General features: G+C 38.6%; 1 protein-coding gene across 1 annotated transcript in view; it reads left to right on the forward strand.

The window, feature by feature from the left end:
• LOC109987945 (pro-neuregulin-3, membrane-bound isoform) overlaps positions 1 to 13,098 on the forward strand; it is a 361,472-nt gene that overhangs the window by 326,722 nt on the left and 21,652 nt on the right. Inside the window, exons 5-6 of the mRNA XM_020639228.2 lie at positions 6,299 to 6,401; positions 12,777 to 12,903. Of these exons, the coding sequence (XP_020494884.2) occupies positions 6,299 to 6,401; positions 12,777 to 12,903 (230 nt within the window). The remainder of the gene's footprint in view (positions 1 to 6,298; positions 6,402 to 12,776; positions 12,904 to 13,098) is intronic.

The raw sequence follows: 13,098 nt of genomic DNA on the forward strand, positions 1-13,098 counted from the left end.
GGATGAAGGCTGTCCGCTGTGTTCCCGCGTGCTTGTGCTTATTCATGAACTGTACTGTTGCCGAAGCACACCTCTCCAAAGCGAGCCAGGGCCAAGGAAGTGTATCGTACAGAGCAGTCACACTGGTCAAACGACCTGGACTTTAGGGGTGAAACGTGCTTAGGCACGGTCCGGATTGCCTAGTGTGAGTGCACCTTTAGTGTCAATACCTGCATTGCAGACACCAGGCACAGAATATGAATGATGAATTTGTCAAGAAAGCATTATTAATTACAGCATTATGTGCGTCCTTTACATAACTGCATACTTGAACATGATTGCTGAATGGTTGTTGAATTGCAAATGTAATTAGCAGCCCTGAAGCTTGTGTAAATTGATGATTTAATTTCAAGCAGGCATGAGCTGTTTTTAGGTTGATGATATTCGATCTGTCTTTTGGCTATAAATACACGAGAGCTTGAAACTTTAGTGATCTGGAATATATTTTATTATTATAAGGTTTTCATATGAGTATGGGACACTGCTGCTAGAGTTTGTTTGTGTAGCAGTCAGCCAAAATTGACCTTTACCATCATTTATGCAAATTGTGCCACTATGTCAACCTTGAACTGATTCCAACGTGCTGCCACTAAACATTAAATTTTAGTGTCCTCAAACTAGAGGCCACAGTTGAATTCATAATTGTACAAATGCAACACAATTTAATAAACCTTCACCTAATATCTACAGCAGACCTTGACAGTGTCAGTGTCTGCCAGCAATCTGATGCGTCCATATGTCCAAAACATTAGATAAAAGCCTGCAATGACTCACAAAGCTGGCACTGTCTGTCAATTAAAAAATAATGAGATATTTAATAGGACAATATTGCCTGGATAGATTATGAAAAATCATTTGTGAAACAATTTGATAAGAAAGTTGAAATGATTTTTTTCACAAGATGTTTTTGGCTTTTTATTATCTTTATTCAAAAGAGAAAAGGGATTCAGTCGCTAATGCTGCTACTCCAATGTTGTCACTCTAACCCGTTACCATGCCAATGCATTAACTGCTGAACGTCTGTGCATGTCATGGGTGAGGAAAAGCATGACACTGATGCTTTCTGTGATTCTGCAAGTATGAATATTTGTGTTCTGATGAACTTTTAGGCTGTGGTGGAAATGCCGTAAATGTATTTTCCTCAGCACTTTTACTTTAACTTGATAGAAAATGTAATTGGTTGAGGTATGGGATGAGGACCAATTCAAAAGGACTTAGGAAAAGTTTGCAGTCATACTTGGCAGATTTATCTGATGTGATGGGCCCCACTTGAAATTTGATTGTCCACCCCAAAATTAAATTCTATAATTGGTTATTTGGTTATTCAGAGTCAGGATTTAAGATGAAATCAACTATTCTGGCTGTTTTAAACAGGCTTATCGTAGTACTTTCAATTTTGAATAAATACTTGGCTCTTTACATAAAGAATTCCAAGCAAAAATGTGTGCATAGTGTCTAACTTGCAATAGATTAACTTGTAAATAAATGTTTTTTTTGCAAGTGAGACATCGTCAAGAGTTTGTGTACAGTTTTCATACAATGTACATTAAATTGTAAATTTTCACATCTTTGTTTTTGAGCCCCTAAAGAATCAAGTTAAGAAGATTTGTATGCTGCCAAATTGTGTTACTTACAAGAACATATCATTAGTGGGGATAGAAAGGGTAAAAAAAAATGAAATTAATTTGCGTGTATGTGCCCTCAAACTCCATGCCAACCCTGCATAAGTCAGTGACCCGGGAAGGCCACCCCAGTCAAACACCCGAGGAACGCCCCTGCTGTGTTGTTTCATGCAGTGATTTAAACCTGGAGATTCAGCGAAATTATGCCTTCATCAGGGCACTTACAGAGTATGGAGCAGTGCGGCTCCATAGAGGACACCTGCATGTGTTTATATCCCCAAATATGAACTTGTATAAAACATTAAGAATGATTTAATGAATTTGTTTTAAACACTCATTAACTGTATTAATGTTGTTAAATCTTATTGAAATATCAATTTTTTTTATTTTCCTGTTATGGAAGCACAAAAACGATTTGGTAAACTGTAGAGCAAAAAAAACATGGCTTGAGTTTTAGTAAATTCTTAAAGCAAATATTTACATTAAGTTTCCTTACTTTAAATGTTGTTGAAATGACCCTTTAACACAGTTTGATGGATGCTTCTTTGTAATAAAGAAAGATTTCTTTACTGGCTTGTTATAAGTGATAAATGTATTACAGGTATTGATAGATAGGCCAATGTGATGTATCAGCACTTTATCACCCACTATTGTTATGTGCTTCTGGTATTATATTAAAAATACTGGCCATAAACAACACAGTAAAGCAATAAAAGCTGAAGCCTTTAGTCTTTATTGTGTGTGGGTGTTTCACCACTTACACCAGCACTTATTGATGTGTCTCTTTTCACTTAACACTCCTGTATGAACACTTGGCTGCTGTAAAAACCCATTGTCAGCGTATATATGACTTCATATGTACACAGAGGTTACAGCAACAACTCTATTACACTGCTGTTTCTACCTTTAGTGTAAAATATTAATAATATTTTTTTCTATAATGTTGCTGTAAATAAGAGAAGAGCAGCGCTCCGCAGGGCAGTACTGGAGATTTGAAGAGGGAATAAATAGAAGATGTGACCTCACAGCCTCACAGATGGATCATGAACATGCCTTTCCTCTCTCCAGCTGCATGATTTATTCACATTAAGACAGTGTGTGTTTGTGCATACAGGAGGTGTGTCCAACAAGGACGTGGGAGGGTTGGAGGGAGGTCGAAGTACTTCTTGACCTTGGCCATATATTTATCACACCTAGCTTGCTGCATGCATATTTAAATGTCTAACAGTATGTAGTGTACCTGAACTGTTGAACATCAACCTCTTTGCTTGCGTTTGTCTGTACTTCCAAATAAACATGACAATTTAAATCAATCTTATTGCAAGATTCTTCTAGACTTTGAACTTATTTTGCTAAATTCTTCCCCCTTCGTTCATTCAAATCTCTAATGCCATCTTTTATTTGGAAAAAAGTCTATTTCCATCCTCTTTTGTTCACAATGTCAAAGTAGCATCTTTTTCCAATTCCAGTCAATAAAAAAAAAACACTTCTGTGAAGTGTTTGTCTGCCTGTTCTTTTTTCCACAATCTGAAATTGCACCTCAAAAAAATTGGGATCAAAACTTTCATTCATATTCTTCTCCTGCAACTGTATCGTTCATCATCTTCCCCCTAACACAATAGCAACTTCCTGAAAAAAAGTCTGCCAACTTAAAAATCTAAATATAGTAAACGAATTGTACTGCTAACAGGTGGCCTTAAAGATAGACACATGCAGCTTTTGTCTTTTTGTCACAAAAGACTGAAGCTTACTGTTTTTCATGGGAGGACAGGTTTCTATGACAGTGGCTCTGCCAGTCAGAATCTTATAATCTTCTCTATATAACCATAACAATACGATCTTGGACTGTTTCTGGCTACGAGCTGTAAAAGTAGCTGTTGAATTAAGTTTATTGTGTGTGTTGGGAAGAATTGTGGTTGCATAGAAAGAAGCAAATACAAACCATGAGACATTTTGTAAGCTTTGGGGATTAAAATCAAGTTTGCAGTGAAGCTCACACTAAGTGAAATGTTAGCACAGAACCTGCTAAGACTAATTCTGCTAGCATTTGCGGTAGGAAAGAGAATGCAGCAGCCATCCATGATGAGCTCAGGTGGCAATATAAGATCGCAGATATGCCCGTCAGTTTGTGCCCAGGAGACTCTGATATTAACCTACTCACCTACTCAGCTTCTCAAGATGACATCGGCTTTATTTTGGCGTCAGTCTCTGGCTCTGTTAAACTAAATGTGTTGCGGGCTACATTCAAGATCTATTCTAACTTTTACTCATGTTTCTCTGGAATAAATGTAATGATTTATAATACTATGTCAGTCAGTGCTCCATATATTTAGCTGGCAGGGGTTTTTGAGGCCAGTTTTCTGGCTAGCTGAGACCAATCCGAGGTTTGGTGAGCGTTCGTGTGCTGGCTTTCTCTCTCTCTCTCTCTCTCTCTCTCTCTCTCTATCTCACAGTCACTGTCATCATGTAGGTGCACGTGGGAGATAAAGGTGTGCTACACACACCAATGGTTCTTGTGCATACCATGACATTTATCTTGCTGCATTCCTGTTGCTACATACTCTTATGCTCCTATATTGCTTTTATCTGTACAATCCATAACATCCCCCTCTTATATTTTGGGATGCTAGTTTGTAATAAAAGCAAATGAAATGACGATATAGCACAGATGAATAGCTTTTAGTTCTTGCATGCCAAAAACCACACCCCTTTATATTTCAGATGAACTGGTGGGGAAGGAACAACAGATTGTTCAGCAACAATCAAGAGACACAGAATATTAGCAATTATTGCTCCAACTCACACCCAACTAAACCTATCTTGAATAGACAGAGATATGGTCGAACCATAGTAAGGTTTTTCTTTCTTTTCCCTTTAAGCTACTGTGGTTTTGCTTACATAGCTGTTTTGTGTATCAACAAGTATTTAGTCATTTTTTAATGTCAAAATGTGAAACTCTAATGCCAATTGAGCTTTTAAGTGACTGAATTAAAAATCAGCGGACAATCCCTAGTCTTACATCTCCATGCAACTTCCTTTGAATCAAAAGGTGGTGACAAGAAAGGGAGCAGCAGTAACAAATCAGTGCTCAGACACAAAATATATGTATTAGGGAGACGATAAGAAAGATCTCTGTATTTCAACAACACCAAGCCCCCGCTACTGCAACCTCCTTTATCTCATTCCTCCTCATGTATCTCTTTTATATCCTCATCCTTCTCTCTGTCTTTCTTTCCCGCTCTGCATGCCTGTCTCTCTCACTGGCTTCCCTGCATCCGACCTCAGGGTGTTCCCGTAGGACAGCCCCCAGCTCCCTCTAATGATATAATTATAGCCAATGAGCCAATGTGATGACTCAGGCTGATTAGCAGCATCAAAACAACACGAGCCCCCAAACAGAACTTAGACTTAGAGGGAAGAGAAATGAGGACATGAGGGGGGCGGGGGTTGCACTGACAATGCACTCTGAGGCTTCAGTTATTTCAGGGATTAAGAATGACATACTGCATGTATGACTGGTTATGTAATGGGAATCAGTGCTGAGAAAAAACTGGTCTGAATCCCTAAGCAGCCTTGAAAATCATGACGTGGTCGTCAGAATCAGTAACACTGCTGTCAGGGTGCCTTTGAGCAAGATGCAGTAGTATCAGTTATGTTGCTCTTTAGCCAAGAAGGTTACAGTTAGGATACCGCTGTAAAGAACTTCAAGTATTTCCAACTAAAGTGGCCATTCAAACCCATCCGCTGTTAGAATTTGTCTCAATCCCCCCCAATGTAAAAACCGCAACACCTTGTGTCATTTCTGTGCTTTTTCCAAGGTCTGGGCCTCAGCTAAATAAAACCTGATTGATCGCCTATTAATGCATCTGAAGGCTACTATGATTTACTTGTTCGTAGCAAACAAGACAGCTTCCATTTTTCTCCACTAATGGTGTCCGTCCTTGCAATAACTCTTCTTGTCTCCATGTATTCAAGCTCCATTACATGTGGCATTCATTTCAAAGGCAGTCGACGTCTATTGGACCATTACTCGATGTGGTAGAGCTGATAAAATGAGCTGAAAGGCTGCCCTGTAACTAAGAATAGCAGGTGCTGCTGGAGAGTTGTAAATGGGTGTTTATGTTTCACAAATGGGGTTTTTGAGTTGTTGTTTTATATCAGTTTAATTTGCTTTATTTATCACAAAAGTAATCACACAGTTTACTAGAATATATCCGCAAAGCATAGGCCCTATACTAAATAGCCCCAGAGTGCTGTTGCAGTACAACTGGTTGTCTGATGATTTGAAATAGCTGTTTAGGCTCTGCAAACAATGATATTTCAAATTGAAAATGGGTAGGTACAAACCTCATAACCATATTTAATTATCTATTACTGTGAATGGTTTTCACCACTGTAATTATTGAATATTAGCTCTGTTTGAATATTTGCTGTGGGAACCCGAGTAGATATAAACTCTTTTATACACCAATATTCAAAGAACACATCTTCTTACCTGTCTTTCCCTTTCTCCCTGCCGCACCCATGCACATATTTTGGTAGGGGGGGGGGGGGGTAAGTGATATATGGCTTTATTTGCAAAGAATGTGTTGTTCAGACATTAATGTTGCTCCTTCCTCTGTTTTGTGTCCCCACAGAGAGCAAAGAGGTGTACAAGAGACAGGTGCTGTCAATCACCTCCATCGCCATGGCAATCAGCCTCCTGGGAACCCTTTGTATGGCCCTCTACTGCCGCAACAAGTGAGAGCATAAACACAGACAAGATACATAAAGATATATATCTGAAAACGGCATATATACTGTTTGTATCGCTTTTATAGAAATTCAGAAACATGTTTCTTCCAGTGTCTTGTTGTACTTGTGTGTACTTTACCTGTGTAATAACAAACAATAGCTAACATTGCAGGTATTGTTTCCAATAAAGCAGATGAGAAAATTGGGCATTTTCCCTAACTGTCATGCAACATATTCCATAGCTACAGTACTTTGGTGAACACAATTGTATCATGAACAAGATCATGATGACCAGACGTACAAAACAAGGACTCAAAATGTGACATCCTCTTTTTTAACTTTTAAATAACAATCAAAGCAGAAATAAGTGTTGCTTCATGAAACACTGATCCAAAATAATAATCCTTGAATTTTTAGCACATTCTTATTCCAAAGTCTTAAAACGAATGCCTTATTATGCCTCTCAGTCGCTCACAGTTTCAAAATGTTTCCTTTAGCATCTCAATGAGATGCACTGGGGTTTCAAGTTAGCCAAATGTTATCCAACTTATAGCTGTTTTATATGTTCAGAACAGCTCACCCAGTTCTTGTTAAACAACAAAGGACTCACCCAGGAGAGCTTTGGAAGAGACCTGTGTGAAACAAAGTTCAACATTAAGTTATTCCATTATCCTCAAAATGATGTATTATGTGAACATAACTAAGAGGTTTATGTGCCTTAACATAACCAAACTAATTATGTTGGCAACATGTTACAAATGTCGTAAATAGACCCAGAAACTCACAGGATTGGGTACCCAGAAATGCACTTTACCAATCGGTTGCAATGATAAAATGTATGAATAGAAGGACTGGACGGAGAACACATTAACACCACAAAAATCCAAATAATGACCATAAAAATGATTCACAATTGATCAGGGTAGTTCAGGGTCTGCTCTCCCTCCCCTAAGTGATGTTTCTGTGCTGCATTCAATGGACAGGATCAGAGCTCATATATAGAATAAATGCATTTGTAGACAGACTTTGACACAAGACCAGCGGAGAAGACACACATACATTCACACAGAGATCAAGAAACAGTTCCTTTTCCAACCATGAATAAATGGGACATATATTCTCCTATGAATAAACTGACGGGTAAATTAGATTCAGTGACATGTAATTTCATCCTAACTGCCATTTTTCTCGCCTTCATTTGAACTCAGAGTTGCTCCAATGATTTTCAAACTTTAAAAACTTACTTCAACAGTGATATCTTTGGTAGAAGTTGCCATAAGACCTAAAGTAAGCAAAATGCTTCATTATTTGGTAATAAGCCCAGTTGGGTGTGGGCAGTCGGAATGCCCAGGGAGACATTTTGTTCATTTAGCGAAGGCCGATGGAACATGTTGAGGCATCAAACATTTTGAACCAAATCCCAGACCGGAAATTTGCAACAATTTGTAAATTTCATTATGAGCAAGCACATATTCATAGCCCATTAGAGCACAAAGGTCAACTCGCGTGGCTCCAGGACTCGCTTTTTCCTGACCCTCTCTCTCTTTGCTGCAGCCCATGCTCTGTGTGCATATTAATGAATGGTCAACATCCATTTCTCGAAGTAAGAACTTTGCATAGCCTAGCCAGGAGAGTCTTTATTCACAATGGGACAGGTCAAACATCCGGGATGTAGCAGCAGTCTGTCATTCAGAGTATATGGACCGTGGAGCAGGCGGTAATAGATGGCACTGTAATTCCAAAGGCTTCCCTCTATGATATAATGATGTGAATGAGTGGGCAGCCTGACAACAAGATAATCGGATCAAGGCTTGATGGACAGGCACTTTCAAAGAATCTGTAATTTAGGCAGGGCTTGTTCTGCAGAGAAGATGCATACAGATCGGTAGAAAGTGTTCATGCAAATCCAAGTGACCTAAATAAAGCGCTATGGAGCGGGAAAGAAGACTCACAAAATACAGCCAAATTTAAGACAAAGGGCTCTTTTGTCTTTTGTTCTTTTTGTCGTCATTGCTCTTTAAAGGGCAGATTTGAAGGGTTACGAATTGTCTCCTTATTGTCTTTCTTCCAATACAATGACAATGAGGTCAGAGCGCCCACTAAAAATGAAATGTGATCCTAGCGGTTTACATCCATGTTTAGTTACTCATGGATGTCAAAGATAAACAAACAGACAAGGCAACAAAGAGTTCATAAGGCAGAAATCTACTGTATAGCAGCTTCATAAATATACATGTTTACAGACTCCACCTCTTCACCAGTTTCTAGATTGACCAGAAGTGGGGTAAAGTCAGCATTTCCAATATGGCTACCGCCATCGCTAGGCTTCATATGGCCTGCTCAGACACCAATGGGTGACATCACTGAGACTATGTCCATGTTTTTTAGAGTCTATGGGTTGTATAAATCCTACATTTACATCTGAAGATTATAACCTCAAAGTTTGATGTTCACTATGCAAGTGATGGTCCCTTTTCCTTTTGACAAAAAATCTCATCCTGCTATATTTAAACTGTCAAAAGTTGTTTTTTTTAATAGGCTGTTTCTGCAAGGTGTTTTTACCAATTAATAAACGGCATTGCCTCGTCTGACAACCCCCAGAAGTTGTCAGACGAGGCATTGAAAATAATTAAATAGAAATGGTCATTTTTATACTAATGGTCTTGTTTGCCTTTTTATCTTATAAAGAGACATTCATCTTATTTTCAGTTTGTTTCATAACCAGTTGAAACAAGACACAGCTAAAAGTGGCCATTGTACATACTCCACGAGGTTGCATTTGCTGACATAGGTGAAAGAAGTCCAAAGCCAATCCCATTAGACAATTAGACAGAACAGAGCTGTTAAACTGTTGTTATAACAATGACAGTAAAGATATATTCTAATTAATTAGCATCCAACACTCTGAGGGTGGAAGTTAAAAAGTTTGGTGGCCAAAGCCAAGAAGGAGTTTTACAGTGAATGCTCTCCTGAGCTTGACAAGCCTGAGCTTGAGTGGGTGGGAGACACTGGCCAAGGTGACATGTAACTTCAGCAGCACCCTTCTTTTTGTCACAATATCTAAAGAGTCCAACTCCTCCCTTAAGTCACTGGCATTGCAGATCAGTTTGTTGAGGTAATTGGCGTTGGCTGCCTGTATTGCCTACTATGCAAACAAGATAGCATGCCAGACTTGTTTAACATTTTCAGTGCTTTACAGCAGATGCTGAAGGCATTCAGAATCCTAAGATTCACCGTTCTAAACCCAGTCTAGCTTATTAACAATATATTGTCCATGGTACTTTTAGGCCTCTACAATAATGATACTTAACCCCTTGAGGTTGTATGTGCAATGAGTCTCCTCAGCTCGACAGCCAAACTTAATTTGCATTGTCATACTGAGCCATTGATGGTTCTGCTAATACTGACATAATTAACCTCCTCAATCATGTCCTTAACCTACTCACCCTTAAGCCATTTTCACACATGAACTTGGACAATATTGGAATAATCAGCTCCAGCTATATTCCAGATTTTCCATTTCACATGCATTGCACATAGAGTGATTTGTGGATAGAAAACACATTCCCAACGACTCAGATTAACTGGGAGTAAGCTGGGTAGAGCCAGAAGAGGAGAGGGACAATGACTCTTCCCTTAAAGCGATTGTTTCCTGTGGATGTCACTACAAAATATGATCTACAAAACAAATGCAAGAGCAATCTCTGGATCATGAATGACATCATTAACGTATATATACTCTCTCACTCTCTCATACAGATTTTTTTACTGGGCTGCTGGCAAGTTAAAGCCTGTTTAAAGTTCTGGAACCAGACATTTGCATTCCCACATGCAGCCCCAACACACATGGCTTTCAATTTTGAGGAGTGCAGTGCATGCTTGAAAGGGGTTTTACTGTTTTTCTTTTTACAGATCCATGCATGGCAAAGTAATTTAAGAACTAAATGACAAGACTGGTATGAACTGGCATGGTAAGCTCTGTGCTGTACAGCAAGAAAAGAAAGTAAACAAACTCTGTCTACCAATCAAGTAGTTGACAATCCTGCACACAAGGGTGGAGGGGTGGTAATCCTCGAGAGAAAGTACAGTTTGCATGCAAAAGCATCAAATAAACAACCATATCTGTCAAGGCTTAAGAAGGGATAATGGATCTTTCATATAATAAGAACACTTTGCCAAAGTAGTGCGAAGCAAATGTCACAACCTTCTTCCGAGAGAATATAATTAAAGTGCCACAGAGGTGGAGAGGATTGGAGTTCACTATGATGCTGAGTGAACACTCGATTACACCGCTGTAATCCAGCAGAGAGTCTCCGAGACAGAAAGCTGTGCAGAAGCTTCATTGGCTTTATCAGATAATGAGCGTCGCCTCTGGCACAACAGAGTAAAGTCTTGATAAAAGGTTTTCCATCCAGGTCAGTGTAATTGTACAAGCATGGGTAACTAGTGTTGTTATAATTAAGGGCATGTGTTGTACACACCCTAAGAACTTCCTTTTGGATGGATGGGAGGAATCAGAATACATCCTTCTTGCTCAATTTGATCTGATTATTTAACTTCTTGTAGAATAATCATCTATAGACCTTCTTTAATGAGTCAGTGTTGTGTCTATGAAAGATTAGGGTAAAACTGATTTGTGCAGTGACTCCAGTCCTTCAGTGTCTTTGTAATAAACAGAACAAAGCACTGCAGTTAAAGACAAACACCTACGAGAAATAAAGAGTCTAGACTCAAAATGCCAAGGTACAGAGCCAAGGTACATTTCATAAGCTATTTAGTTTCTGAGTTTTATTACTCAGGCCAGATAGACTGGAGAGAAAGATAGAAAGCACCTCTGGCCAATAGCTCTCTTTCTTCTTCTCTGTTCTCAAGGGCATGAGACTGGCCAATTCTCCTCAGCCACTGATTCATTTTTCAAGAGTATGATGGGAAATGAGTCTAAAAATTGTGGAAAATCCTGAACATACAAAGGATATTACAGAATTTTAGGACTAGAGGAGGATATAAACCTATAAATGTTTTTTACTCTACTAGTTGTTACTTCCTGAGTTTATGGGAACTGTCTGGATCAATAAGAGAGCCAACTAGTCAAGAGACTTGTGACCTTAAGAAGTATTTAGGTCTAGACGTGTATATTTTAAGTCCAAGAGGCGGCTCCATACCATCATGTTTGTATATATTTAAGGTTCAAGTTTGTAGATAAAGAGAATAGGACTTCTTCAAACAAACGCATTACCAAATTGTTGTACAGGCCATTTTGGTCAGTGGGCCTACAACTAAAAGTATAATGATCCAGGTTTCAATTAAGGCTACTTCCTGAGTGCTTTCCTTAAGATATAGCTCTAGCTCTGTTTAGATGTACTGTCAAGGTTAGATGATAAAGTATAAAAAGTGCCAACGTCTGCCTGTGACAATAGTCTAGGCTAGACTTGTGATTATGTCCAGACTGGGGTTCCTTTGAAGCCAACAGCTTCTGATGATTCATTCAAACCTATAACATGGTCTTTTATTTACCTAATACTAAAGGTGCCATTAAATAACCAAGCAGGTTTTGTCCTTTACATAACCAAACAACTGTGACATAACATGGACCCTATGTTTTATATAGCTACATGTATAAAACTCATGAATCATTCATTTTTCTCAGAAAACGTAACTTGTAGTCTAACTAGAGATTGCTGATTTATTATTGATGACCTGATGGCTTTATTACGAGTCTAACCTGGCAGTGTGTAATGATATTTGTCAACTTTATGAAAGTGTGTCCATGGCTATTGACACAAGAGTGGTATACCAACATTTTCAAGTTCTAAAGGATAGGGCCCTAGCCAAGATTCTGTGTGTGGTGATGTATAACTTTGTACATTGGACTTTCTTTATTCCTTTAGTTTTAGGTTGAGACCACACTAAGAAGTAAAACTCTGATATTGCATATTCCCTCTTTGTCACAAAGTCACAGCAACTGTCCCAAGACTCCTTTCTTTTAAATTAAATTCAGCATATTCATAGATTGGTTGCAGCTGGGACTTAGTGGGAGTGTTGATTGCAGTCAAACTTGAAACACTGAGGACAAAAAAACATTTTTAATTACATGTAATACACAAGATCAAGATTTGAGGCTAACTACAGATAGCTGTGGCCTTTTAAGTTAAAGCAATATAGGAGTGTAAAATACTTTTGGTGTACTTTTGCCGACAAATGCTTATCCCACATACTTGTGTACAGTTTAAAAATCAAACGGCAGTAACTCATTAATGATAGACGATTAAAAATGTTTTTTTGGGATGAAAACATGCAGAACTACACAACATTCACAGTAATTTTGCTGTCATGTCAAAGTTCTCTTGCATCACTCTTTTTCTTTCTTTCTTTCTTCTATAGGAGGCGCAGAGAAAAGCTCCAGGCCCACTTGAAGGAGAGTCGCACTTTGAAAAACTACTCCGTTAATTCCCATAATGCCTTGGATGGCAAGATGAGGGCCCCTAACAGCAACCTGCAAATGCATGAGGTAATTGCAGTTTTTCTTTCCTTTGCCCATCTCGACCTTCTTTACAAGTGCTGCTGTCTGCTTTTGAATGACAACTATACATATGCACTCCATTCAGATGGAAAACTGTACTCTTCTCTGTACTTCAGAGTGCTTCCATTTCATTCCTTTAAGACTGGTTTAATTATTCTGACTCCTTAAATAAGACTTTTACGA

Source organism: Labrus bergylta, chromosome 10, assembly GCF_963930695.1.
Source record: "Labrus bergylta chromosome 10, fLabBer1.1, whole genome shotgun sequence".
NCBI lineage: Eukaryota > Metazoa > Chordata > Actinopteri > Labriformes > Labridae > Labrus > Labrus bergylta.